Genomic DNA, 27943 nt, shown 5'->3' on the forward strand with positions numbered 1-27943 from the left:
GTGTGTGTGTGTGTGTGCCTGTCTGTCTGTGTGTCTGTGTGCGTGTGCGTGTGTGTGTGTGTGTGTGTGTGTGAGGTCTACTTTACTTTTCCTGGAATCAGTATCTGAACACATCTGCAGAATTGCACAGAAAATGTTTTATTTTGTATTTTCTTGTAGATTTCAAACTAAGTTCATAGTATTTCAATGAGGATTATATAATATCTATAATATTTATTACTTTAATCGTAACATGTTAGTTGTTTCTGTCAACTTAAGATGTCTTTCAGGTTTGATCCTTTTAAAATGGAAGCAACATGCCCCCCCCCTCCCTTTTTGTATTATTATCATTTTATTATTATTTTCATGACGGTATTTTTATTAATTTTTTGCTTTACTTTTGCTTTTTTTTGACCCATTAATGCAATCATTTGATCTCATGTTCTGACCTGAGTTTATGTGAATATGTTTATGTTCTGCAGTCTGTAACACTTCACAGCTGCTCGGTTTTATTTTCCTCATTAATTAAAGTGTATATGTTTTGTATCCTGTGCACTGAAAGCTAATACTGTGTACATCATGTTCCTCTGGGTTTATTTTGTTTTTGATAACTTATTACTTTGGTAAAAATAAAATAAAGTGTCACTTTTCTCTCATTAAGAATAAAAAGCAGCTTCTTCAGAGTCAGCAAACCTTTCGTTCCCATCATGTGTTTTCATATTTGTGCTGTATCAACTGAGCAACAAATGGAGTTTTCATTAAGGAAACAACCTTCAAACACAAACTCACCAGTGATTTACACAGAACAGACGTTTCACATGTTGTTGCGTCCGCTCAGACTTTAAATAACCTGCATTCAGCTTCATCTGTACTGGTGTCGAAGCCTCACAGCGTTACCTCTGAGTTCATTATGTGGAAGTGTTTTCAATAAATACAAAGAGTGAAAATAATTGTGAGTGTCTGAGTCGCTGCAGGAATCAAAGGCATGCAGAAAGCAGCGCCTTATCGAACCAATTATGTTGACGTGTGCCTCCGCACTCCGCTAAACGGTGAGCGTTTCAGACGGTCCAATTAAAAATCTCTGCCTCGTAAGCTGCTTACAGTCAGAACATGATGACCCTTAAAGAACAGAGCCCGGAAGAGGATTTCATTTGTCACAATTATGGATAATACGTTTTTTAAGACGGAACAATGAGAAGAGACAAGATGTCCTCAAACTGTTTCAGCTCATTCTCTAAATATACAAACAGTGTCAATAAGCTCCACATAGACGTTTAATCAGAAGAAGTATTGAAAACAAGAGTTTATTGGATGTTTAGTGAACAGAGTTTAAAGGACTTTTAACACGGCCTTTTTTTGTTTTCATGCGATTAATTTGCTCGTCAATATATTTTCTTAAATTTTTTGCTGTTGTCAGAAATACTTTCGCACAGAGCGCAAAAGGTTACGCAGCAAAAAAAGTGACTTCATCCACCAATCACGTTGCAGAACGGGTTGAGCTGCGCCTCCTCCTCAGTCCAAATATGGTCCACTTCTGTTCTCTGTTTGCAAAAAAACAAGATGGCGACGGCCAAAACACCGAACTCAAGGCTTCAAAGCATCAGTCACAACGACTACGTGCACTTCTTATATACAGTCTGTGGTTGCGATCTTGATTTTTGCAACCAGTGAACAGGAAGTAACCACATCTGGACTGAGGAGGATTGATGTCACAATGACTTATACGTCTCTGGTAGAGACCTGTCAATCACTGTGTAGCCCCGCCCCTAAAGCATCCCCTGCTTTATGGTCTGTGTGACTCTAAATGGACCATAAGTTACTAAATGAACATCATGCTGTGTTGAAGAAGACTTGAAACTAGAGATTGAGACCATAAACTCATGTTTACAATGTTTACTGAGGTAATAAATCAAGAGAGAAGTAGAGTCATTTTCTCATAGACTTCTATACAACCAGAGGAGTCGCCCCCTGGTGGACACTAGAGAGAATGCAGCTTTAACACATGAAGCTTTGGCTTTATATTTCAGTACCGGAAGTTGGTGCCTGGTCAGTACAAATAAACTTTATATCTCCTTTCTACTTTGACAAAGGCAACGCAGACCAGATCCACTCCCTCCTTTCTTACCTTTCACCATTAAAGCCCTGAACATTTAATATTTCTAAGAGAGTATTTTTGCTTTTTTCGTGTCGTTTATTCGTGTGTAAAGGTTTCCAAAACCCAACTGTTGTATAACCATCACATTGTGCTGCTCTCCGATTGGAGAGCAGCAGCAGCAGCAACAGTGAAGCCTCCACAGACGTATTAAAGATCAGATTCTCCACAGACAAACCGTCGCCTCCATCACAGCTGCAGCTTCATTCTCAGCGCGTCGGCGTCTTTGTGCAGCGGTGTCAGGCATTAGTGACCAGCGTGTCTGTAAAGTGGACTAATGCATGCTCCTGCTGTCAACAACAGCATCAGTGCATCTCTGCAGAGACGTCATACGGGAGGCTGAAGGCCAGTCATCAGTGAGTCACTGGTTACTTTGTATCCGTGTGGACGTGTAAAACGGAGCGTTTAGGGAAACGATGACGTCGTCTTCCCCGATTCGCGCATGGCCCTTTGTTGTTTTGTGCAATGAGCATAAACCAGAAACGGAAACAAAGATGGTGGACTACCGGATTGTTTACGTTTTGGTTCTAATGACCCCTTTACATTTGAACTTTGCTGCACCACTCATGTGTCTCATTATTTGGTCACCTTTAAGACCAGTTGTTTCAAAATGAATTACTGTCATACATTTATTTCACAGCAGTGGTGAAGCCGGTATCGAACCCGAGTGTCCTCGCACAATTTAGGAGTCGGAGCTCTTGAAAACGTCGGTCTACAAGAAGCAACATAACACAATTTGGCATAAATATTTATATTTATTTTACATGAAACTTTCCCAACGGTTCTTGAGCTAAATACTATTACCATGTTTATTGTGTCTTTTCATGAGGAAACTTCTCAGGGTCTTCAGTAGCAGGAGGTTGTTCCTGAAAGGACACCGAGATGTCTGAATATTTCCTATAACAAGACTCACAATCAACATTTTCTTGTGTTTTCATCTCAATATTTTATATTCTTATATTTTAAAGTGAGGCTAAGCAGTGACTCCACCTCGTCGTCCGTCCACACGGGTCGACTTTCGTTCTCGCCATAATATAGCACCAAATATTAACTTTATACAAATAAAGACATAATTCGCTATTGCTTTACTGTTTATTATTCGTTTACATCGCCAAAGGAAAACAAGCTCTCTGAGCATGCCCAGAATCTTCTTCTGTGGTATTTAATGAATCGTTGCTTTTATCGCCACCTTCTCGCCCGGCGAGCGTTTGGAGTCGTTTTAGGAGCTGTGACCACATGCAGGTGTGTTTTAGAGGAAGTGAGCCAGGATTGAGAGCATTACAGAATATTTTTCTTTTGGCTGCTTCAGGTTTTCGACAACACCCTAAAGATGCAGTGTTTAACATGTGGCGCCATCTAGTGGTGAAGCTGCAGATGGCAGACTGGTAAAACTTCTTGAAATTTTGTTAACTCAATCTTAATTTTCTGTCCATTTCTGTCTTGTTTCTGTCTTTTGTCAATTGCATTTGATTCGTTTGAAATGTGCTTCATAGATAATCTTAATCGATCGATTGATCTTTGCTTGTTGGTTTCTAAAGAAGCTTTTCTTTTCAGCAAAACAGAATGGAGAACGTCTGTTTCCATCTCGACAGTATGAACATAAATAATATAAAAACATACAGCTGTTGAGTCACAAAAGGTCGTTAGTTATGTAACTTTTTGTGTCGTGTCTGTTTTGTGACCTTCTAACATTTACCTTCACACTAGAAACAAATAAAATAAAAAGCCTTCCTTCCAAAAACAACTCAACACGACAAAACATGAAACAGGCTCCATCTTAAATCTCATTTCTTTGTCTTCGTGTTTATCATTTTAAAAGGACATCACACATGTATCAGTATTTCTGTGAATGTCAGCCCACTGGTTGTTTCCACCCCGAGGTTTTAAACCCATAAATAAACACAAACACAGAAACAGGAGGAAGCCGAAAGACCAACAGAATCAGAATGCAGAGGACACGACTCATGAAAGCAGACGCATCTCACAAACAAATTGTTTTCTCTTCAGGAAGAACGTTCAACCTGTCCGATCTCAAAAAGGATGGAAACCGTGTTCAAACAGACAATATATTATATTTTCCTACAAACACACACACTTTTTTTAACATATGTATTTTAAACAACACATAAAAATGAAAAAATAAACATAAAAAAACCTTCCACTCGTTTTACATCCACCTGCATATTTATATAAAGAATCGTCAACATCGACATCTACGAAACATAAATGTTGGAAAACCTCATGGCTGAGAGACCTTGTGTAAACAGGGGTGTGTGTGTGTGTGTGTGGTCCGTGTGTGTGTGTGTGTGTGTAGTCCGTGTGGTCCAATCAGTTAAATTGATCTCAGCTGGACTCCAATCGAAATGAGGAGAAATCAAATGAGGTGATTGAAGAGAAATGGAGTTTTCCTCATTATGGGGAGTTGAGTAAAGATTGATGATTAATTTAAACGACTGTTAAATGATTTCACTCTGACTGCTTTGTTTATTTAACCGAGTTTGACACACGACAATTTAGTTTGAAGCCATTTAGCGAGCAATAAAAAAACGCCACTCATGCCTTTGGCGTGATTTTACATCATGTGATCTGTAAAAAGAAGATAAGTTTAATGAACTCTTAAGTAAAGAGGTAAAAATGAAACAGCAAAGCACGGTTTACAGTTTGTACTAGCTGGTCATTTGCCTTCATCATTGTGTTGATTGTTTAAATAAACGTTATTTGTTTGGTGGATGAGTCAAACAAACACAGGAAGTTACGATGTAATTATTACCGATAGAAATGAAGGTTGAAACTAAACAAATACACCAAAATTATCCTTTATTTTTGCATAAAACATCTGGTGAAATTACACTCGTACATTCAGGGAACATAATATTGTATTGTGGTGGAAACACTGGTCTCCTGGGAACTCTGGCTGGTGTGAGAGCCGGAGGAGGTTTGTGGTTTTATTGAGGAGGCAGACTTCACTGTGGTTCAAAACAAGTCTAGATTTCTCTGTCAACCTCCTGAAAGTCTTCGAGGCAGAATCCCCCAAAGAGGCAGCATCACAGGAGGAAGAGGAGGAGGAAGGGCTGACGTCAGTAGGACTTCTTCCAGGACCGGAGGTACAGCTGGAAGGGGACGAGGGGGTTTCTCTTCTTCAGATTCGGGTGGAAAATATCAAAATCTGCCCTCCTCACTCGCTGCAGGTAGTCCTCCAACACCACCTGCAGCACACAACACCACAGAAGAAGAGTCTGCTTTAAAAGCGCAAAGATGAGCGGCTAATCGTCTAACGAGTGTGGAATTAGCTGGCTAACTAATTTACTCTTATATCGTTTCTTTGTCATATTCTATTGTATATTATGTCTTTATACTATTGCACTGTTTATTGTCAAATTCCTTCCTTGGCAATAAACCGTTTCCGATTCTGATGGCAGGCAGCTGGTTAGCTAGCTAGCTAGCTTGCTAATTCCACCACTTTAATGCTCGGTGTAACGGTCAAGCTAATATTAGCCTAGCTACAATCATCAGCGACAACCATGTTTCTTTTGTACAAGTCGAATGACCACAGAAAACAGTTAAATGTCCGACTTACTCCTATTCTGTTTCTATGGTTATTATCTTGTGTATTATTAATAGAGATGTGGAAACAGCGCCACCAGCTGTACATGAGGCCACTCGTGGTACTGCACCACAAACAACTATTTGTATTCTGAATTTATGAAAACGTTTGTTTTTAATTAGTGAAACTTTCCTCGGGCTCAGAAAAAGTTAAGTTCTTTAAGTTAAGTATCCAGTTGGTAGAGTTCATTAATGGTAGGAGTAAAATACTGGCATTCTCAATCTCAATGAAAACCAGACCTATTTATAATAATAACAAAAAAAAAACAAATATATATATATATATAAAAAATATACTGGAGGTCTGGAAACAGACTTCTGTCTTTAGAGATTCTTATCAAATGTCATTTTTCAGTTTATTCCTTTGAGCTCATCTCAGTTTCATGAGAGAAGTTTCATAAAATAAAACTACAACTTATCTGCAAGACATTTGTCTCCTCAGCGAGGTTTAAATAAAGCTTTGTGTGTTAAAGTAAGAGAGCTGCAGACCAGCTTCCTCTCTTGTGTTTCCTGCATCCCAACATGAGATTCATCTGGAATTACATTTTCAGCGTGGTGAGAAAGCATTGAGCGGCTGCATCGCGCTCACACGCTCACATGTTCACACGTTCACACGGCTGCACTGCAGAGAACCAACTGCAGCGTGAACATCTGACTTCCACATTCAGGAGGAGCAGAGTGGTTTTCTTACTGTGTGCAGGCAGAAGGACACCTTCAGTGTTTTCTCAGCATGTTTATGGACGTATGCTCTACTGAGCTGCTCATCACAAAGGAAACTCATTTACTGAAAACTGAAATTAGTAATCTGTTTCTTTATCAGCAGAAAACGACCTCTGAAAGACTATTTTTACTGAAAAACAGAGAGAACATGAGTAGTTGTATTACGCCATGTTTAAAACACAAATATAAATGTGTTTTTAAATAAGCAGCATTGTGTTTTAAAGGGCCACAGTGAAGTATTTAGGGGGATCAGGAATGGAATGTAATATTAATAATAGTGATGTTTCCCTGCTGTCTAAAGGAAGTTTCAACTTAGACTAAAAGTCAGAAAACACACAGAAAGAGGTCAAAAACTATTGCGTGTATTATAGAAGTCAATTTAAATCATTAAGTACATTTATCAATAAACAAATCAGTATTTTAAATGCTGCCTGAAATTAATATGTCTCTAGTGCCCTGAAGCAGTGATTCTCAACTGGTGGGTCACGGACCGGTTTTCAGTGGGTCGCGGGCCTTTGCCTGACGACAAAAAAAAAAAAAAAAAAAAAAGTGATTTTATTTTGAAGGGCATTTTTTATGCAGGGGAGTTATTCCAGCATTTACGGCACTTGTTCAGCGGTGCAGGAAAAACACCGACCAATGCGTTGTGGATCACATCACGTGATGAAGCTCAGCCAATCAAATATGGGTATTCTGACAAGTTTCCTGACTTGAGTGAGATGTACACACACCGTGACACACGGGGGGGAGACGAGGACATATGAGCAGAGTAGGACTATTTATTGAGGTGTGAGTCGTGAAAGTCAAATCATAGGATGATCTCCAAAAGAGAGAAATGGCCAGAGAGACGAGAGCCATTAGACTCTGAAGAATTCACCTATATGAGTCTGTCCAGTTAAACACTCATTTCTCTTTTTGGAAGATGAGAAATATATAATATTGTGGCTTCATCACTCCACCCTGAATGAATGAGTTTAAAGCTGCAGGGCAATTCAGTGAAAATAATTTTGCTAAAATGAATTTCGTTAAGTAATTTATTTTTTAATCCAGCTGTTATTTTACTTGAAATGAGAAGAACATTTATTTATGTATTTCTATGTATTATTTATAATCCATCCAGTTAAATTTGAAAAATTAGAATAATATTTGTTAAAATATAATTGATGTGTACTTTCTTTATTTGATTTGGCAGTTGTTTACTACACAGAGACGGTACTACTACTAGACTTCTTGAAAATTATATAGATATATATAGATATATATCTATAGAGAGATAGAGAGATAGATAGATAGATAGATAGATAGATAGATAGATATATCTCTGGTGGATACTAGAGAGAATGCAGCTTTAACACATGAAGCTTTGAACACCTTCAGTCCTCAGAAGACATTAGCTTTGAGATTGTCTGTGATTTTTTACTACTACTACTCAGTTTGTCAGGTTATCGTATTTGGCTCTTTAAGACTCACCGTCTGGAGGAAGGCCAGATTGGCAGCTTTTGGGACGTTGTTGCTAAATGATCGTGCCTGAAGGACAGAGCGAGAGAGACAAAGTAGGTTAACGCCGACTGATTCTCTGACTGTCTCCACACTATTTCTAAAACACGCGAGAAAACGTGCATTTTCCCGCCTTATTTCTAGAGGTCTCACATGCACACAGAAACACTGCAGCAGGAAACCGGTTGAATCTCTTTGTGCTTTTAGAAAACACCAACATTAGTGAAGTAATAAGACTTCAACCCTCTGACCCTCAAAGCGTATCGGGGTGTTTCTTTGCTGCAGTCACATCTCAGGTCTTGATTCTCTCTTCAAAATAAAAGTCCTGCTCCTCTATGGAAACAGAACCATCATGACTAGAAGTAGAGAACTAGAACATGTCTTTAGTGCAGAATAACACAGTTATGATGACATCAATCATTAAAAAGAAAGAAACATGTCTTGTATTTTCATTTCATTTTATTATCATTGTGATGTAGATTTAAATGCACAACCTTTAGATGTCCTAATGTCTTCCTCTCTCTGTCTCTCTAATTCAAACTGTCAGGAGACGACTTCATAAAGACATTAAAAGCATTGAGGAGGAAGTAAATATAGTTTACGCCGTATAAGCCCAGTTAGAGATGACTTAATTGGAGTAAACAAGGTTCAAATAAAACAGAAATGCTGATGAATGATTGGGCAGCGAGGCGCCTTAATGAAAAAAAACCGCAGAGAGTGGAGAAATCAATTCAGGGCAGTGAGTGGAGGCTCATCAACCTGGTTCTGGGTACATACGTGTTGTAGATGTAGGTGAGCCTGACTGGCGATGTCGTACACGACGTCCCGGACGTTCTCCTCCCGGCTGCCTCGGATGAAGTCCTCTTGAGAAGCTCCGTGCTACAGAAAACACGGGAACACAAATACTTAAAAACAACAACGCTGATCTCTCTTTTACTTGGTATACATTTTACTTCACTCTGCCTACAGGACGATAACGTTTCCTCTTCATAAGGCTTCCTCTTCCTGGAGTTGGAATGAATGAATGAATGAACAAGAAGACGGCCTTGGATATAAAATGTCTTCAGTAAGTGGTCGGCTTTTTTTTCTGCTGACCCTGGAAAAATATGTCTTGTATTTTAATGATTTATTCAATATAATTATACAAGGGCATATTAATGAAATGTACACAAACACTGAAGCTCAAATTTAGAAAGATATGACGCAAATAATATAATAAAATGGATCCCAGTGATCGCCATCAGTTTCTTTTGGATATGCGAGGAAATAAAATCAGTTTATCCTACTGTCATAAATAAAGGTGCATATTTCTGTGAGTCTTAATGAAACATGATTATTCATGTGCAGGTTACGTGATGTTAAACGCTTTAAAACACACAAACAAACATGGAGGCAGCAGGAGACCAGCAGCTCCTGAGTCCTGAGGAGCTCTATGTTATCTTCAAACACACCAGACTGCATTGATAAAAACAGTAGTTTACATTACAGAACACAGGAGCTGCTGGTCTACCGCCGCCTCCATCGGTTACTGTGTTTGTGGTATTGTGTGACTTTTGTGTTTTAAAGAGTTAGTTCAGATTCACTAAAAATCACACAACACAAACACAGTAACAGATGGAGGCAGCAGCAGACCAGCAGCAGGACCATAAGTTGCTAAATGAACATCATGCTGTATTGAAGAAGACTTGAAACTAGAGATTGAGACCATAAACTCATGTTTACAATGTTTACTGAGGTAATAAATCAAGAGAGAAGTAGAGTCATTTTCTCATAGACTTCTATACAACCAGAGGAGTCGCCCCCTGGTGGACACTAGGGAGAATCTCTTTTTGATTTATTCCTCTGATTGTAGATTTCTTTCTTTATATGTTTATCTGCATGTATTTCTGTCCTTGTGCTGCTGCACCAACAGAATAAAGGTTTGTCTTATTGTATCTATTGTGCAGACAATGATGGCTAACCCAGGAATAAAAAAAACTCAAAATGATGTCCTGATTTTGTGTGATTGTTGGTGTGTGTTTGGATGTCTGATGAAATGAGAGTGGCTCTTCAGTCTCTGTGCGTTATGATATATGAATATATATCGAGTCTTACAGTAAAACACATTCTGTTGTCTGTCTGCTTGTTAAACACGACATTTAATCTTGTTTTTCTTCTTCAGTGATGAGGAAGTCGTCCTGCACGGAGAACGTGAGCTGAATGGTTCATGTGTGGGAGATATACACACAGATTCTTTTGATAGTAAAATGAACAGATTTGACTTCCTCACATATCCAAAAGAAACTGCCTCCTGCTGCAAGAAGATGCCGATCACTGACAAGTGACACCTGCAGTGTCAGTATATTTCATTATTATAACTATATTGAATACATAATTTAATTGTTTCATATTACTAGCAGTACATGCAAGTTGTACATGAATAAACATAATCCTTTTTAAATGGTTGAACTGATTGTAAAGCTCTTTGTTCCTACACTTTAAAGAGTGATTCTGTTTCCTCCTGTGAGGAGAGTAAAGCTGGGGATCGGGCCTCAAAGCTTTCTGGGTAACGACAGAAATGACTCCATTGATTGCATCAAGTGTCGTGTTTTGAAAGCTGAAGCCCTGAATGTCTTCTTTACTAATTATTTGATTATCTCTGACTTTATACTATATGTTATTTGGGCAACGTTCTGTATTTAACTCAAGCTCATTTTCATGAAAAATTTAAAGAAGATGATGTTTCTCAGAGAAAGACATTGTTTGCGTAACGGTACAGACACTCGGTGAACAACCCTCTCCGTGCCTTTGAACCATTACAACGTTCACCACGAAGTGATCCGTGGACTCACCAGCATGCAGACGTCCATGGGAAGGTAGACTTTGCGTCGGCTGCTGTGATACGGAGTCGCCCTCAGACACGTCACGATCCCCTGAGCTTTACCGATGTGGCTCGCTGCGTGGTCGGCGTGGACGTTTTTCAACCCTGCACAAAAACACAAACACTTTGATTTGATAGCCTTACTTTCTCCTGCGTGCTTTGAAAAGAATAAAACGTTCTCACCAAGTCCCACCACTGACCTCTATCCTCACATACGAACTATTTGGTTTTTGGACGTCGCCATCTTGGTTTTTGGCCACAATTATTTTGTTGGGAAATTGTGTTTTATTTATTAAAGTTGGCTGGTATCCTACAATTTACTTGAAGCGCTAGATCTACAACCATTTAAAAATGGAACTAATGACTGTAAACACTACAAATATTCAGCTCTGATAAGGTGTGTGTGTGAAGCTTCTTTTGTATAAAAACATGAAACCGATTTAAAACAAAGACATAAAAAGTAGACTGATATATATACACATTTAAAGTAAAATTGGTGAGCTTTCTTTGGTAGTTTTCTGAAGCCGGGGAGCAACTTATCGTAACTGTGACTAATGAGCTCACAATCAGAAGGAAGGATTCAGTATGTAGCAAAGCCAACAGAGAGGACATGTTTTACAGTCACTCACCTAAACACTCCAGCAGCAGGTAAATTAAAGAGGACTGTGTGTTCTCCGAGTACGTCTCCAGCTCCTGCAGGTTTCTGTAGGCTCGGTCATCCAGACCCGTCTCCTAGTGAAACACAATTTTCAAGGTCGTTACTCTAAACGGTAACTTGTTCGATTTCAGAGTTCGTCTTTAAAGAAAGCAGTGGTTTAAAAGAACGCATCGTCCACTTTTAACGAGGCATTTAGGATCGTTACAGGTTGAAAACATTCAGGCTGTATAAGAAGCGGACTCAGTCACAGTGCAACACCCATTGGTTTGAAGTCTCGAGTTCGGCAATTTTACAGTCGCCATCTTGGTTTTTATCTGTCACCATCTTGGTTTGTAGCCGTCGCCATCTTGGGTCCTGAAGAAGTCTTTTCAGAACCGGAGGTTGCATATGAACCGTGAACAGTTCAACTTAAAGGTGAAGACGCCAAGTAAAACAATCCCGTATTTCATCAGAGAATTAGAGGAATTACTGAAAATATCCTTTGATTTTTAGAAACATGTCGTCTCCTATCAGCATAACTACATGCTGCAGCAAGAGACTGATCATCTACATGTGGAGGTGTGTCTTACTCTCTCTGTTATGATCCTCAGCAGCCATCTCTTTGTCAGGTAATGTTTCCTCACCGCCTGCAAAACATCATCCGCACTGTTACTCAGCTGAAGCGTTTAAACATCCCAACAGCCTTTGCTGCTGTTACTCTGGGAACCAAACCCTTCATAGATTGAATGTTCTGCTGTCTGCAGGTATTTACCCTCCACAACTCGGTGCTGACCGGCTGGTTCGGAGGCTCGTCTCTGTAGATTTCTTCGATGGCCGCCTTCCAGAACTGCATTCGCATCAACCCAATGGTCTTCTGGGAAACAGAGTCCTTCACCTTGTGGAGAAACAAATGTAGGAAAGACATTGCTCGACGAGCTAAAAGGAATCCCAGGCTTTTATCATAGAAACAGGAGCAGCGGTAGTAACAGAAGTATTGGTGGAGGTAGTATTATCAGTAGTCATTCCTCATCCAGCCGCGCTGTTGGACTACCTGCCTGTGCCAGCTCCACATTAAAGGCTCTCAGAGCCAAAGAGGAGCGCCGCGCCTCCACTGGGAGGAGCAGGGAGGACACGTAGCCGTCATAGTCTCTGGACCTGAGGAGGAGGAGGAGGAGGAGGACAGACTGATAAGGTGCAGTTGATGACATTCTTCTAAAGTTAAAGTTCATTCTGTATTTTCAAATCATTTCCATAACTTCACATCAAAAACTCAGTACTTTGCCAGTTTCTACTTTTACCATTATTTTGTTCAGGTGTACAAGAATACATACAATATTTTTCAAACAAACAAAAGTTGTTGTTTTTTGATAGACAGAGACAGACAGATACTTTATTAATCCCGCAAGGGGACATTTATGGCACAGGTAAATAAAATAACAGAGTACAATATTAAATATAAAATACAAAATATATACACTGAAATAGAATATTAACTTAACTAACTAAATAGTAGTGCAATGATTTAACCAAACAACAGAGTAATGGAGTTATAGTTTAAAAAAAAAAAAAACGTTCACAGTTTTACGTCATAATGTGTTGTGACGTCATTTAATAGGAGCGCTGTATCTCTTTAAACTAGCTATGGGACACATCGTGACGTGTCTGGCTGTAATGCTAACTGTTGTTAGCATTAGCTAGCAGTCAGACCCACCTCACCAGCTCCATGCAGTACGTCTGAGAGTCGGTTGTCGCGCTGCTCGCGGCTCTCACGCTCTGAACACCCGCAGCTCGCTGGAGACGAACGCTGCTGGGTGAAATCTGTCTGTGAAGAGCGCGATACAGCGACGTTTTATTGCGTAATAATCCATGTTTAACGCTGATTCCAGCGGCCATGTTTCCACCTTCAACTTTCACCCTTTGTGTCACAATAAAAACATTCCCCCGCGCAACCAACGCCGACGGGATTTAAAGTCCGCTTCTTTTGAATTTAACGAGAGCTGCTGAAAATATATACCGATGAATTTAAAATCATTTATAGACATAAAGGTAACTGACCACTATTATCTAAAAGAATAACAACCGTAAATGTGGTTGTTTTTATGTTAAAATCACGCAGAAAGTAGCAGGTCACAGACGTGATCCGCATCCGTACCAATACCGGAAATGCAACCATACTGCCTCCAAAATAAGAGTAGCAAATATTCTACTAGCAGCTCACACGGATCTGAACCGTTGCAAAAATAACATATATTTTGTATTTTATTTCCTTTGGATCTCCTGTAAAAGAGACGAAGATAAGACAGACTAGTTATCGCAGTAACTTAATATCTAGCGTCTGTCATTTTATTTTGAAAAAATACTTGAAAGCGCTACTGTGTTTATTTTCAAATTTACAACATTTAAAATCCAATCCATGCAGGAGGGATCTATGTGTGATGTAAATGTATTTGTTTTAGTTTTATTATTTGGGCATTTTTCTCCTCAGCAGTGTTTTTTAATATCTTGACATAAAGACATGAGTCCACAACAAACCCAGTTAGAACCTGACAATGCTAAACAAAAAAACTTAAGCAAACTATAAAAATTGTTTACTCATATATACAACTGACAAGCCGTACTTAAGTTTGATATGTTTGACTGTTTGTCCGGAGATATAGCCGTGATAAAACTCTGTAAATGCTGTTTACTGTAGTCAGCTGCTGTGGATGCTGGGACATCTGTCACTCAAAGGGGAAAACGGGGTCTCCTCACTTGTATGGAAGGGGTGAAACAGTGCCTCCAAATTCGCGCTAGTGGCCAAAATGAGAAGTTCACTCTGATCGACTAAACCTTTCAGCCAATCAATCTGCTGTTGCTGGGGAGGAAACGGACAACAGGACGAATCAGATTTGAATCTTCTGATAAGACAAGTGTGATTGGCTCCTCCCCCCCCTTCGACATCTTCTCTGAGGTAAGTGAGTGACTCTCATGTATTTAGCTAGCTAGCTGACTAGCAGGCTCACGGATTAGCATTTAACGGTTAAACTCTGTGATAACATGTAAATGTCCTGTTATTGAGGGTGTGATATAGCAACTTGGTCAGAATTGTATGTGATAACATCACAAAGTAATGGTAATGTAAAGATGTCTCTGTTCTGGAAGAGGAGTGTGTGTGTGAGTGTGTGCGTGTGCATGTGTATATTGCGCCTAGCATTTTGATAGCTCTTTCTTAGACGAGACAGATAACTTTGTTTCATGTGATTTTATTTTACTCTGAGTGACAGGCAGCGTTTAAGAACTCGCTAATTATGATTGAAGAGAGAAGCGATATCTCAATTGAACCTCAATGATACTACTGGTAATATTAGCGTGTATATACTGTATATATTTTTGATGTCTTTGGGCAGTAGCAGCCACACTGTCAACATGTTCTAGTTTGAACTAGACTTTATCAGTTTTTAATAGTTCCTCTTGTCTGCGCTGCTCGTGGTTCATGTTAAATGTTATTGATGGCTGGTTCTTTAGCTATTTTAGCAACGTTTTCAGCAGAAGTGACATTTGTTCTTGAACACTACATGGTTTTGGTCTCTTTCTGAAATGTAACGCTGCATTTCTTTCCCTCTGGTTTAGTGAGAATGTCTAAAATTAACATGCTGAGATGTTTAGTCAACCAGCGACTAACTGCGGCTGCTGAGGAGATCTGTGGTCTGTTTGAAAGAACCATAGCGGAGTACGAGGAGGAACTTTCTCGATCAAAAGAGGAGAACGACCGACAACAGAAACTACTGGACGCTGTTCTCATCCCTCAGCTCCGGTTACACAGAGCAGGTTGGTTCATATGACAGAATATATTTACTCTTTGTTACCACGTGGATTTTGCAAATTGTTGAATTCTAAAATGATTGATATGTTCATGGTCACATAAGAGTTTATTCAAATATTATATCATCAGTTTCCATTGCTACACTGTAAAAGGGATGCAGCGTAGACAGACCTTGTTATCGTGACACATACAGACCTGTGTAGATAATGTGTTTGGATCTGGTATGAAAATGTAATTATTGATAATCATAACATTAACATGATTATTAAGCTATATCAATAACAGGGACCACCCTGGGATCAGGGACCAATAACCACACTGTGGATAATCTCAATATTGTGTTCACTCAAAATGTCAATAGTCAAAGTATTTTTACCACATCCAGAGTGAACGGTGAAGGTTTGAATTCGAGCACTGAATGTAACATCCAGCTGTTATCACAACACAAATCTGCTCCCTAGAATATAACAGTTTATTTACTGAACAATACTCACCATAGTTAGTGTGTGTGTGTGTGTGTGTGTGTGAGAATGAGTGAGTGTACCCTGACCTATAGGTTCCTGAGAGCAGTCTCTAGACGAAGTTTATTAGTTCACATTGTGTCATCGTCATATTTCAGTTTCATCGTCTTTACGTGGATGTTCTCTCCGGCTCACTACCACGGTGGAGTGCTATTGGTTCAGAAACGGTGATGCACGTCCAGGGTTACGTTGTGGCTGCTTCTGAAGGTTCTATCCACCGTTTCTACGGTGGCAGGTTTACGTACATTAGTCAACTATAACTGCCCACATGATCACATCTCAGTTCTTTGAATACTTAACAATGTTGGGTAGTGTGTAAGGATTACAGATACTAGAACCCAAAAGCACAACTCGGAGACAAGATACAAGTTCAGTTCTTTTACTAGAGTTCAGGCAGGGTCAAAACCGGGAGGTTAGGTGAACAAATCCAATAAGGCCTTTGAAGGGGGCTCTCCTTGACGGGTTTAATCCTGGAGACATGAAAGGTGGGATGAATTTTCATGGACGATGGCAGCCAAAGACGGACAGCAGCAGGATTGATGATTCGAGAAACAGGGAAAGGGCCCACGAAGCGAGGAGCCAATTTCTTGGATTCCACTCTGAGGGGAAGGTCCCGCGTAGACGGCCAGACACGTTGTCCTGGGGCATAACGGGGTGCAGGAACATGGCGTGTGTTGGCAGACCTTTGGTAGCGGCCGGACGAGCGCAAGAGTGTGGAGCGGGCCTGCCTCCAAGTGCGTCGGCACCGCTGGACGAATGCCTGGACTGAGGGGACACTGGCCTCTTGTTCCTGCTCCGGGAAGAGTGGTGGCTGATATCCACGGGCACACTGGAACGGTGAGAACCCGGTGGCTGAACTGGGCATACTCGACCCACAAGAGCTGCTCAGACCAGGAGGAGGGGTTGCGGGAGGAGAGACAGCGTAAGGCTGTCTCCATCTCCTGATTCATCCGCTCAGCCTGCCCATTAGACTGTGGATGGAACCCTGACGAAAGACTGACCGTGGCTCCCAGCAGCCTGCAAAACTCTGACCAGAAGCGAGAGGTGAATTGTGGTCCCCGGTCGGAGACCACGTCAATGGGAAGACCATGCAGCCGGAAAACATTTTGCAGTAATATTCTAGCAGTCTCTTTGGCAGTAGGTAACTTGGGTAGTGGAATGAGCAGAGCAGACTTGGAAAATCGATCAATGAGCGTGAGTATAACTGTTACCGTCAGAAGGGGGTGAACATTTTGGTCCTCAGCCGACCACTGAGAAATGACCGCTCCTACACCAGTGTCCGAGGCGTCCACCTCCACAATAAACTGCTGGGCAGGATCTGGGAATATGAGGATGGGAGCAGAGGTAAAACGTGATTTTAACTCACCAAAGGCCCCTGCTGCCACAGAGGACCACCGGAAGGGCACATGCGGGGAGGTGAGCAGCCACGGAACTGTAGTTACGGATGAACCGCCGATAGAAGTTTTTAACGCCCAAAAAGCGTTGAAGTTCCTTGCGTGTGGACGGGGAGGGCCAGTCAGCAACTGCTTTGGTCTTGGCAGAGTCCATCTGGATATTACCAGCATTGAGTAACCAGGAACGATACCTCTGTGGTGTGGAACTCACACTTCTCCGCCTTTAAGAAGAGCTGGTTCTCCAAAAGCCTTTGGAGGACTTGGCGTACATGGACCACATGTTCCTGTTGAGACTTCGAGAAGATAAGAATGTCATCGAAATACACAAAAACAGAAACATTGAGCATATCCCGGAGAACATCATTGACCAACCCCTGAAAGACTGCAGGGGCATTGGTGAGACCAAATGGCATAACTAAATACTCATAATGTCCACTAGGAGTATTAAAGGCAGTCTTCCACTCGTCCCCCTCTCGGATTCTCACCAAATGGTAAGCATTGCGGAGATCGAGTTCAGAAAAAATGGTAGCACCTTGTAGCAGCTCAAAAGCAGAGGCAATAAGTGGAAGAGGGTACCTATTTTTTACAGTAATGTTATCAAGTCCTCTGTAGTCAATGCAAGGGCGCAGGGATTTGTCCTTTTTTCCGACAAAGAAAAACCCCGCTCCCGCTGGAGATGAAGATGGTCGAATGATTCCTGTAGCCAATGAGTCATTAATATATCTCTCCATAGTCTTCGTCTCAGGAGCAGATAGGGAAAAAGGAAGATCTCGAGCCGCCAACTTGTCCTTGAGGCGGTCCGAGAGACCGTGGTAGAAGGCATCGAGTAGCGAGGGGGCTTTCCAGTTGCTCTCGGCTGCTATGGTGCAGAACTCGATGGAGTAATCAGCTACGGATCTCCCTCCCTTCTTCAGGTCAAACACACCCTGAGCGACCTCTCTTCCAGGTGTGGCATGATTGAAGACTTTCAGCAGTTCCTCAGAAAATAGCTGGACTGAAGCGCAGATCGACGACTGTCTCTCCCACTCTGCGGAGGACAGATACGATATACGCTACTCGGGACCTCTCGGAGGGGAAGGCGAGGGAGCACTAAATCAGGAATGGCCGGCAGGAACCAGGAGCACCAGAATAACGCTCTGGAGGAGGCAAGCGTGCATCCGACATGGGAGAAGTGTGAGGAGGAGGGCTGGGAGCACTGGCAAAATCTGGACCCCGCGCTGCGGCAGAGAAACTCATCAGATGATCACGGAGAGACTCCATGCTGCGCTCGTGACGGACGCTCATAGCCTGCATTGCTTCTGCTAAGAAGGTAAGCTGCTGCTCGTGGCTTAGCAACATGTTGGTCTGAGTCAGAGGTTCCGTCTCGGGACGTGCAGAGTCGGCTGGGTTCATGTAGGCCAGATTGTACTGTAAGGATTACAGATACTAGAACCCAAAAGCACAACTCGGAGACAAGATACAAGTTCAGTTCTTTTACTAGAGTTCAGGCAGGGTCAAAACCAGGAGGTCAGTCAAACAGGCGAACAAATCCAATAAGGGGCAGGTAAAAATCCAAGGTCAAAAACAGGCAGACAGGGTCAAAACAGGCAGATCATGAGCAATGTAAAGGTACGTTGGAGAACTTGGCAATAACACACAAGACAATCTGGCAGGGAACATGTGCAAGTGAGAGGACCTAAATAGTGAGGGCTAATGAGGGAATGGGCTGCAGGTGAGATGGGTGTGGAGGACCAGGTGAGGGGAATGAGAGATGATCGGGTGTGAATGGTAGGATCTGAAATGACAGGAGAGTTAATAAAACAAGCAGACAGGATGAAAACAAACTAATATCGTGACATAATTCGTGACATAGTGCCATACTTTTTTGCCATGTAAACTATTGATGACTCCTTTTTCTGCTGGTGTGTTGTGTCTTTACAATTTGTGTCGGCATGTCTGTTTGGTAACTGTGCACATGGAGAGGAAGAGGGAATGATGGCAGGAAAAACAAGTGTATGTACAGGAGACTATTTGCTCAATACTAATATTTCTTTGTAACGTCTCTGTGTGTGTTTACTGTTTTCCTGCAGACATCCAGCAGCTGTTGGTGGTTAAAGAAGAGGTTCCCCCTGAGCAGCAGGAGTCCAGTCTGGACCAGGAGGACCCAGAGCCCCCACACATTAAAGAGGAACAGGAGGACCCAGAGCCCCCACACATTAAAGAGAAACAGGAGGACCCAGAGCCCCCACACATTGAAGAGGAACCGGAGGACCCAGAGCCCCCACACATTAAAGAGGAACAGCAAGACCCAGAGCCCCCACACATTAAAGAGGAACAGGAGGAACTCTTGACCAGTCAGGAGGGAGAGCAGCTTCAAGGGCTAGAGGAGGCTGATGTCAAGTTCTCATTCACTCCTGTGAAGAGTGAAGAGGAAGCTCAGTCCTCACAGCTTCATCAAAGACAAACTGAACAGATGGAAACAGAAGCTGATGGAGAGGACTGTGGAGGACCAGAACCAGGCAGGAACTCAGATCCAGAACCAGATTCTGATGAGAAGACTGGAGACTCTTCTGACACTGATGACAGTGATGATTGGAAGGAGACCAGAGAACCTCAGTCAGGTTTAAACTCTGTGAAACCTGATGAAGTTCATGTCAGTGATTCAAGATGTAGCGCTGGTGAGAAACTATTTAGCTGCTCTGAGTGTGAGAAAACATTTGGAAGAAAGGGAAATCTGAAGACACACATGGGAACCCACACAGGAGAGAAACCTTACAGCTGCTCAGTCTGTTAGACCTCTTTTAACAAGTGTTCACATTTACAGGTACACATGAGAACCCACACAGGAGAGAAACCTTTCAGCTGCTCAGTCTGTAAGAAATCTTTTAACAAGTGTTCACATTTACAGGTACACATGAGAACCCACACAGGAGAGAAACCTTACAGCTGCTCAGTTTGCAAGGAATCTTTTAAGCGGGGTTCAACTTTAAAGAGACACATGAGAATCCACACAGGAGATACATTTTAGAGTTTTAGTTTGTGTTATTGTGTGACTTTGGTGTTTTAAAGTGTTAGTTCAGATGTATATGTTAGGATAAGAAGTTCAAAGTTAATGGCAAGAAGCCAGCCCAACATATATGTCTCATTAAAGCTCCATGACCTAAACTGTATGGAAAATATTTTTCTTGTATAAATAAAAAAAACAGAATTTGTATCTGAAAAAATCAGTTTGACCCAAATAGGAGATGAAAATGTTTATTGACTGAACTGAGAAAACAACCAAACAGACAGTTACTTGGTTTTGTTGCACTGATGAGTATTATGGCATGAACTGTTCGCTGGTGTTCAGAATATTAGGAGTAGCCTCCATAGTACACTGAGCTGCACCTCATTTAAATCTCCAGGATGTGTTTAGCCTCTCTTGTATATAATGTTCAGTGTGTGTCGTAGTTTTATTTATTTTTGCTAAGCAATAAATGAAAGTGAAATAAATAAAGTAAAGCATTTTCATAAAGTGTCTTCTCTTAACTTAATTTGCATATAAATGCTTGAACAATTGGTGGAAGCTGCAGGCCTGACGAGACGAGACACCCGAGGGATCATTTGGGTGTCTCGTGTGTCACTCGCGAGGAATGTTGAATTAATCCGGTTTAACGACAAAGATAAGAAGGGATGCCTGTGATTCTCTCCCAACAGACAGACAGGTCAGCGTTACCGGACGTAGCTCCGTGCATTGTTGCACCAGACGGTTGGAGGTCACATCGATCTCCTCGCGCGGGACCATGGCTGTCGTGTTTTTAACTAAACATCGAATGAGCTGCTCGTGTGTGGGGCTCGTGCTGCTGGTGTGTCTGTTGGAGAGCGACGGTGCTCGGTGAGAAGTTTGCTAAAAAATAAACGAAATTAAAAGTTATTAGCGCGAGGTAGCCTGAAGTGTCATGGTCTAATGGTCTATAACCTTATGCTTGCTTGTTATTTTATTTTTTCTGTATCATATAATTGTAAACTTAAAATAATTACTTTTGGACTGTCAGAAAAAAACATTTAACAGATGTCAACTTTGGCCAATTTTCTAATATTGTGTGAACAACATGATGAATCAACTGATGGTGACTGGTGTGTTTATCCTGCAGACAACCTCACTTTGTTCTAAATGTTGTCTTCATTATCAGTAAGAATGTTAAATGAAGTAAACCATCTGCAACCAGGCACGTGTATGTTTAACAGCATTCTCATTGTGAGCCACACGTCTCAGAAGCAACAAAGTACTTTGTTATAGGGACGCAGACCTGATCTTTGAAATTTAACCTGTAAAACTTTCCACAGTATCTCTGAGGACGATGGCGTTATTGTGCCGTACACCGAGGGCCATGGCCCCTCCCACTCCCATCGCCACGTTAGGACTACCAGTCTGCCACCCATGGCAATACGACGTATGAGACCTGGCCTTCCAGGAGCCACGATGGACTCCCGGTGGCCGAGTCCACCGTCTTCATGTCAGAGACTCCAGTCGGCACGGGCGCGTCCCGCTGGGTCAACGGTCAGTGATGGAGTCAAGCAGTAATGGTTATGTGGATCCTTTACGTTCCATCTTGTATCAAAAGCATCATCGTCATCTCTCCAGGTCACATGACGGTGGTTCACGACCCGCTGAGGACATTGTCGGTGGTGGAGCCCGGCGGCCCCGGTGGCTGTGAGAAAAGCCCCCCACGGGTGAGGGTGGAGGAGACGGCCGTGCGGGCCGGGTGTCTGTACGCCCAGAACGCCGGCTTCTTCAACACCACCTCGTACGGCTGTCTGGGCAACGTGGTGAGCGACGGCCGGATGGTGAGGGACAGCGGGGGGCTGCAGAACGCCCAGTTTGGCATCAGGAGGGACGGCAGCCTGGTGTTTGGGTAAGAGAAGTAGTGACAAGACCTTCAATCAGAATCAGAATCAGCTTTATTGGTCATGTATACGTACGCATACAAGGAATGTGACTCCGGTTTACACTTTGCTCTCAACGTACAAACATGGAATATACAAATAAACAAGAAACATACAAAAACATACAAAAACAAGGACATTAAAGACAACAAAGTAGAACAGAGAAACTAAGCATAAACATTTAACTACTATGTACAGTATAAATATATATCGAAGAATTTATATGAACATTAAGAACAACAACAATGACAATGGATTTGGGATTTAAAGGGATAGTTCGGATTGTTTTAAAATGGGGTTCTATGAGGTTCTATGAGGTTCAATGAGGTTCTATGAGGCTCTTATCCATAGTCAGTGTGTTGCCTTCAGGAGATGTTAAGGATTAGCTTGGATTTACCAAAGTCACACAACAACACAAACACACCAACAGATGGAGGCAGCAGTAGACCAACAACTCTTTTAGAGGTAAAATCACTGTTTTAGTGAATGGAGTCTGGTGTCTTAGCTTTCACTTAAACTGACATAGATTCGTAGTTGTCTGAAATACGTTGATTTACTCCCGAGCTGTTCCTGCTGTCTGTCTATCTACTGTAGTAAAACACTGACTCTGGATCTGTAACTCGTGTACAGCCTCACTTCTAAACAATCCGAGGTATCTCTTTACCCCCCCCCCCCCCCTCCTCCAGGTATCTGTCCCAGGAAGACGTTTTGGACCAGTCCAACCCGTTCGTCCAGCTCGTCAGCGGTGTGGTGTGGCTGTTGAGGAACGGAGAGGTTTACATCAACCAGAGCCTGGAGGCCGAGAGCAACATAGTCGATATGGGTAAAGCAGCAGCAGACGAAATGTGCAACATTTGCAATCGAATAAACACAATTTTCATCACTTTTAAAGTTTGAAATAATATATGTTAAAAAACGCTGCCAAAGTAAGCCGGCCAAAATGAAATTGAATGTGAAATACAATTCCGCGGGTTCATTTTTGGATATTTATTCAGATAACACAAGTCTCTGTTGTTTTAGTCTCATTAAAACACACTTTTACGTTCTTGCAGAGGTTTTCCGTGATTTTGTGGACGTGCTGTCAGCGAGGATGGTGGTGGGTCACGACGCCGAAGGCAACGTGGTCCTGTTTCACGTGGGCGGACAGAGCTTAAAAAGAGGGTAACATCTCTATGTCATGGGCTGCTGGATATGTGGAGATTCTTTTATAACTATCTGGAAATATAATGTTGTGACTTTCAGGGATGATTCCGACCACCTCAGGGTGATATTGCTCTACAACCCGTTGCTCAGCCAGTGTGGTGTGACAACTTTACAGCACTCACTGCCCTCAGCTGTCCTGCAGTGCGTGGTTTCACCACCACGACTACAAATGAATCCACATTCTTTGGTTCCTTTTGTTGTTGACTGTACAGAGAACCTTTGGTGTCGCTGAGAGACGTTGGATGAGTGTCAGGGAATCTGAACCCTGTTGTTTTAAAAAGTCCTTTGTCTGTATTTAAGAGGTCCTCGCTGCCTCATGATAGAACATTTTCTTTGAAGGTTTCTGATATACAATACTGATATTTTGTTCGACATTAGTTCTGTTAAGGACTACGTGTTACAATCCCTTGTTTGTTGCCCACAACCTAAATTCTGTGTTCACACCAAACACAAAGTTAATTGTTTTGTGTCGCGTTAGTTGCAGGAGATTGATCTGAGCGTTCATTTGTGTTTATTTACGTCACAGGAGAGGTTTAACTCCGTGTAGACAATGTTTCATCAGTCATGGCTGAAACAATCACTGTTGCTGCTTTGTTCATGTTGTGGAATCCCAGATATCCAGGAAACTGAAGCGCTTCATGAGGAATGTAAACAACAGAAACAATTCTCTGGACAGATAATGTGGCAGACATCTTAAAATAACAACATTTCAACACTAGGGAAACATCGTCCATGAACTTAGACTGTGTCTGAGCACAAAGCATCATGACGTAAACCAGTGGTTCTCAAACTGTGCGGCGCGCCCCACTAGAGGGGCGCGCCCCACAGTTTGAGGTATTACTGGTGGGGCGCAGGGGGAAATGCAGATTTTATTTTTTTAATTGTTTTTTTTAAAAAAAAAAAATTTTTAAGTAATTAATAAATACATGACGAAATGCCTGTACTTTTGTGTAAATGTTTACGTTACGCCGTTAACAGGTTACACTTGCGCATGCACGACGGCCATGATCCTTGGCCAAATGAAGAGACATTTGGCAGGCGGGAACAGAAAAGCAACCGCAAGCGATGCATCCGAGACGAACAGCAAGCAGCCAAGAAGAAAATATGATGACGCCTATCTTGCTCTGTGTTTCACAGTGAACGCGGTAGGAGATGAGGAGAGACCAGTCTGTGCTTTATGTCTGAAAACTCTAGCTGCGGATAGTATGAAACTTTTGTTTAGTTTTTCACAGGTTGCACTTTATTGTTATCTTGAAAAGATGTTTAGTGCAAAACAGGTTAATTGCAGCCAATTGCAATAAGCTATTTTTTTGCCAAATTGTAGTTTTGCACAGATATAACTTTATTTGCATTGTTCTAACAAAGTGATTGCACATTTTATTAGTTATTGTCTGATGGAGCAATCTGGTTTACTTGAAAATGATTGCAATTTTCTTTATTCTATTATTTGAAAAAACACAGACGGAGGAGTCACAAAATGTTATTTCAATAAAAGTTCAACATACACCATTTTGTTACAATTTCGTTGGGGCAGTGGGGCATGAAAATTTTTCTTCCTCCAAAGTGGGGCGCGACAGAAAAAGTTTGAGAACCACTGACGTAAACACAGAGTCCACCAGAGTCCTGCTTGATCCTGGACCACTATGGATCCAGGTCTCTGTAAAGATGTGGGCCCAACCTGTTGGTTGAAATGTATAAACTCTAATATAGAGTATGTTACGTAAAGAGTAGTCGTCACCACTTCAATTAGCCTGTGAGTCACTTATGCTAATCGCTAGCATACACATATGCCAGCCTTTGCTTTATAAGAGTTTATACTGTTTAGGCCGTTTTAGCACTCTGACTTTACCATAATCAGAACAATAGTTAGCATTCTATCAATTAAGCATTAGCGGGTAACGGCTAACGTGAACGGTAATTTCAAAACAGTCCGGCTAAATGTAAATGTGGTTCTTTTTTATGTTCTGTTACTGTAGAGTGAAATCATGGTGGAATTAGCGAGCTAGCTAGCTAACTAGCCAACTGCTAAATTTAGCAACCTAATGCTTCATTAAACAGTCTTGTCACAGATTAGTTTAAGCACATTGCTATCGCCATTTAATCAGTCAATAACACTGATTCTCCAGAGTTTGTAACATGCTGATTCGTCCATGTGACCCGCTGACAGGAAGCTGTGCCTCAATCTGCAACGCCACACTACACAGAGGTCTAATCAATGGTTATATATCTGATATTCTATTTACAGCGCTGCTTTTCTCTCTTCCACAGCAGGTCTTTGTTTGACTAGGAAGATGTTTGCATCATGGAGACAACAACATGAGGAGACGTGCAGAGGCAAAGTCTATCTAACAGAGTAAGTGTCGAAGATTTGATGATTCTCTTCAGTCCTCCATGTCAGTCCCCCAAATAATGACTGGCTTTCTGCAGATTCCTTACATTGTAGGCATTTAGTCTGACTCAGAATTAGTGTCAGCTTGGGTCCGTGTTTACTTCCTGTCGGCTGAAGTGGAGATGTCGAGCGTCATATCATTGGTGGTACAAACACATGCGCGGTAAAATCTGGCGCATGAGCATACCCAACAAGTTCTGTCAGGCTGAGTGCAACCAAAGAACACCTGAGCGGACGCCATCCCTTTATTCCCCAATATCATCGCAGCTGCAGTGATGGTGCACCATGCACATGCACCATCACTGCACACTGAGCTCACTGAGCTCCATAGCTGGAGACCGTGTCCCAGCCTTCATTCTTGCGCTGCAACGTTAATTACACTGGGACACAAACGTTTACAACTGTGAAGTAGTCTGTATACTCCTGTAGGAATTGCAACAACAACTCTCCCTGCTTCATGGACTGGTTAGTACTGATCAATACATGTTTGTTTTAGTTTGTACAAAAATGAGACACACTGCAATGTGTGTGTGTGTGTGTGTGTGTGTGTGTCCTAATTTATATTGTGCAAGAGGGTGTGGCGGCCCCCGCCTCTTTTGGCTGCTGGGCTGGTTGTCTTTGTCTTTTGTGTTGCAGATGCCAGTAGGTGTGGTCGGGTCGTTTAGGCATTCTGGGAACACCTGGGCCTGGTGTTCCCAGTCCTATAAGATGGCACCTGACCTGCTCCATGTGGGAGAGAGTAAGGGGGAACTCTGCTCCCTACGCTCCACACTCCACATCCTTTCTTTACCTCCTTTCATCCGTCCTTGTTTCCTCCCTGCTTTCATTCATTCATGCAAACACACACACACACACACACACACACACACACACACACACACACACACACGTACACTGACTGACTGCCACACCTCATAACATTTTGACATTTCTGGTTGTTTGTAACTTTCACGGTTTCTTTGCTGGAACTCCTTGTGACTCCTCCAGATATTTGTCATGGTTCTGAGCCTGCCATAAAAAGTATGCGTCGCCTTGTGCCATTTATCACAGGAGCTTTAAGATGAGTCAACATGACAACCAATGATGAATTAGTTAGTTATTCCAAAATGATGATTTTGAATAGCACAGTGCTGTACTACTATATTCTTTTTAATAACTGATGATTTTGACAGTCAGTTAGTTCGACGTTACTCATGAAGCTCTACTTTCTCCTCCTTTAAGATGTGACGTATGGCCAAATAATAGAAGATAAAGTAAAGAAAAAAGAGACATTAAATAAGATCTGTAATCATTATACTGACGTTTAATGACAGTATAAACCTCCTGGTTGATTTAATGTGTTGATTGTAAGTGTAAACTGTAAACTTTAACACAGAAACGTGGCAAGTTCATCAAACTATTTCCTTGGTTTGATTATTAACAGCAACTATATTAAAGTAGTGTATATATGTATATATATACTGTCTCCATGTATGTCACAACTAAAACAAGAGAGTCTTTTAATGTGTATTTTTAAAAGTCTGGTTCAACACTGTTCTGCCTGAACCTAGCCGGTTTATTAGAATAAGTGCTTCAGAAGGTTTATTGAAGGTTTCCAAAGACGCAGACATTCTCCTGCTCAGTGGGAGAAAACATCACAAGACATTGAGTATCTTCATGAGCTTGTTTCATTCTGAGGCTTTTATCTTAGATATTATGTTGATGGTTTTGTAAAGGCACACATGAGGGTGAAGTGTAATCTGCCGTCTCTCTCCACAGACAAACATGGCTGATCATCACCGTCACTCTGGCCTCTTTGCTGCTGATCCGACAGCTGCTTCACTGCATGCGGGCGAGTCGGAGATGGCTTCTGTTCGGTTACTTCTCCATAAACGTCACGCTGAACGACGTCAGAGGAGATGCAGGGAAGACGCAGATATACTGAAACATATCTGAGGAAGTGGAAACACATACAAGACATTTTATGAGATGACGGACTGGAGAAAAAAGAAACCCTGAAGAAACAGAGACGAGGTCTGAGATCACATCTGAAGACGGATTATGAGACTTTAAGAGAGGCTGCTTCTGCAGCATCAACTAAATCAACTAAATACCACAACAACACTACGCAACATATTATAAATAACAACCAAATAACAGCCTGAGATGCAGGTTATAGATCCACTTTAAACTTATTTAAATTGTGTCGCTGTTTCTAATGCGGGATGATGTGCTGCCGTTCTTTTAAAAGTGGAAACAAGTCAACAAAAACAAATGTTGGATGCTCAATATTAATAGATTC

The 27943-nt window shown here is 41.7% G+C and overlaps 2 protein-coding genes across 3 annotated transcripts; one reads left to right on the forward strand and one right to left on the reverse strand.

Annotated features, from left to right (window-relative positions):
* Positions 1-4931: 4931 nt before the first annotated feature.
* On the reverse strand, positions 4932-13376 carry ndufaf6 (NADH:ubiquinone oxidoreductase complex assembly factor 6). Of its 2 annotated transcripts, XM_031877293.1 has the most exons (9): positions 13160-13376; positions 12504-12603; positions 12221-12343; positions 12039-12095; positions 11441-11543; positions 10783-10916; positions 8729-8830; positions 7925-7981; positions 4932-5337 (listed from the first exon to the last, which is right to left on the reverse strand). In XM_031877293.1, the coding sequence occupies exons 1-9, from the start codon at positions 13339-13341 to the stop codon at positions 5209-5211; spliced, it is 987 nt and encodes a 328-aa protein (XP_031733153.1). In that variant the 5' UTR covers positions 13342-13376; the 3' UTR covers positions 4932-5208. The 2 variants fall into 2 exon arrangements, with proteins under 2 accessions (XP_031733153.1, XP_031733154.1); XM_031877294.1 differs by lacking the exon at positions 13160-13376 and having other exon boundaries at positions 12500-12844.
* Positions 13377-15062: 1686 nt separating this feature from the next.
* LOC116399843 (zinc finger and SCAN domain-containing protein 29-like) lies at positions 15063-27586 on the forward strand. The gene is given in 8 exon segments (XM_031877273.1): positions 15063-15255; positions 19235-19316; positions 19458-20097; positions 21546-21684; positions 21769-22039; positions 22757-22893; positions 23123-23231; positions 27421-27586. Coding segments are annotated over 8 exon segments (1737 nt in total).
* The last annotated feature ends 357 nt before the right edge of the window (positions 27587-27943 follow it).

The sequence above is a fragment of the Anarrhichthys ocellatus genome, unplaced genomic scaffold (genome assembly GCF_004355925.1).
Source record: "Anarrhichthys ocellatus isolate YVR2014 unplaced genomic scaffold, GSC_Weel_1.0 scaffold132, whole genome shotgun sequence".
Taxonomy (NCBI): domain Eukaryota; kingdom Metazoa; phylum Chordata; class Actinopteri; order Perciformes; family Anarhichadidae; genus Anarrhichthys; species Anarrhichthys ocellatus.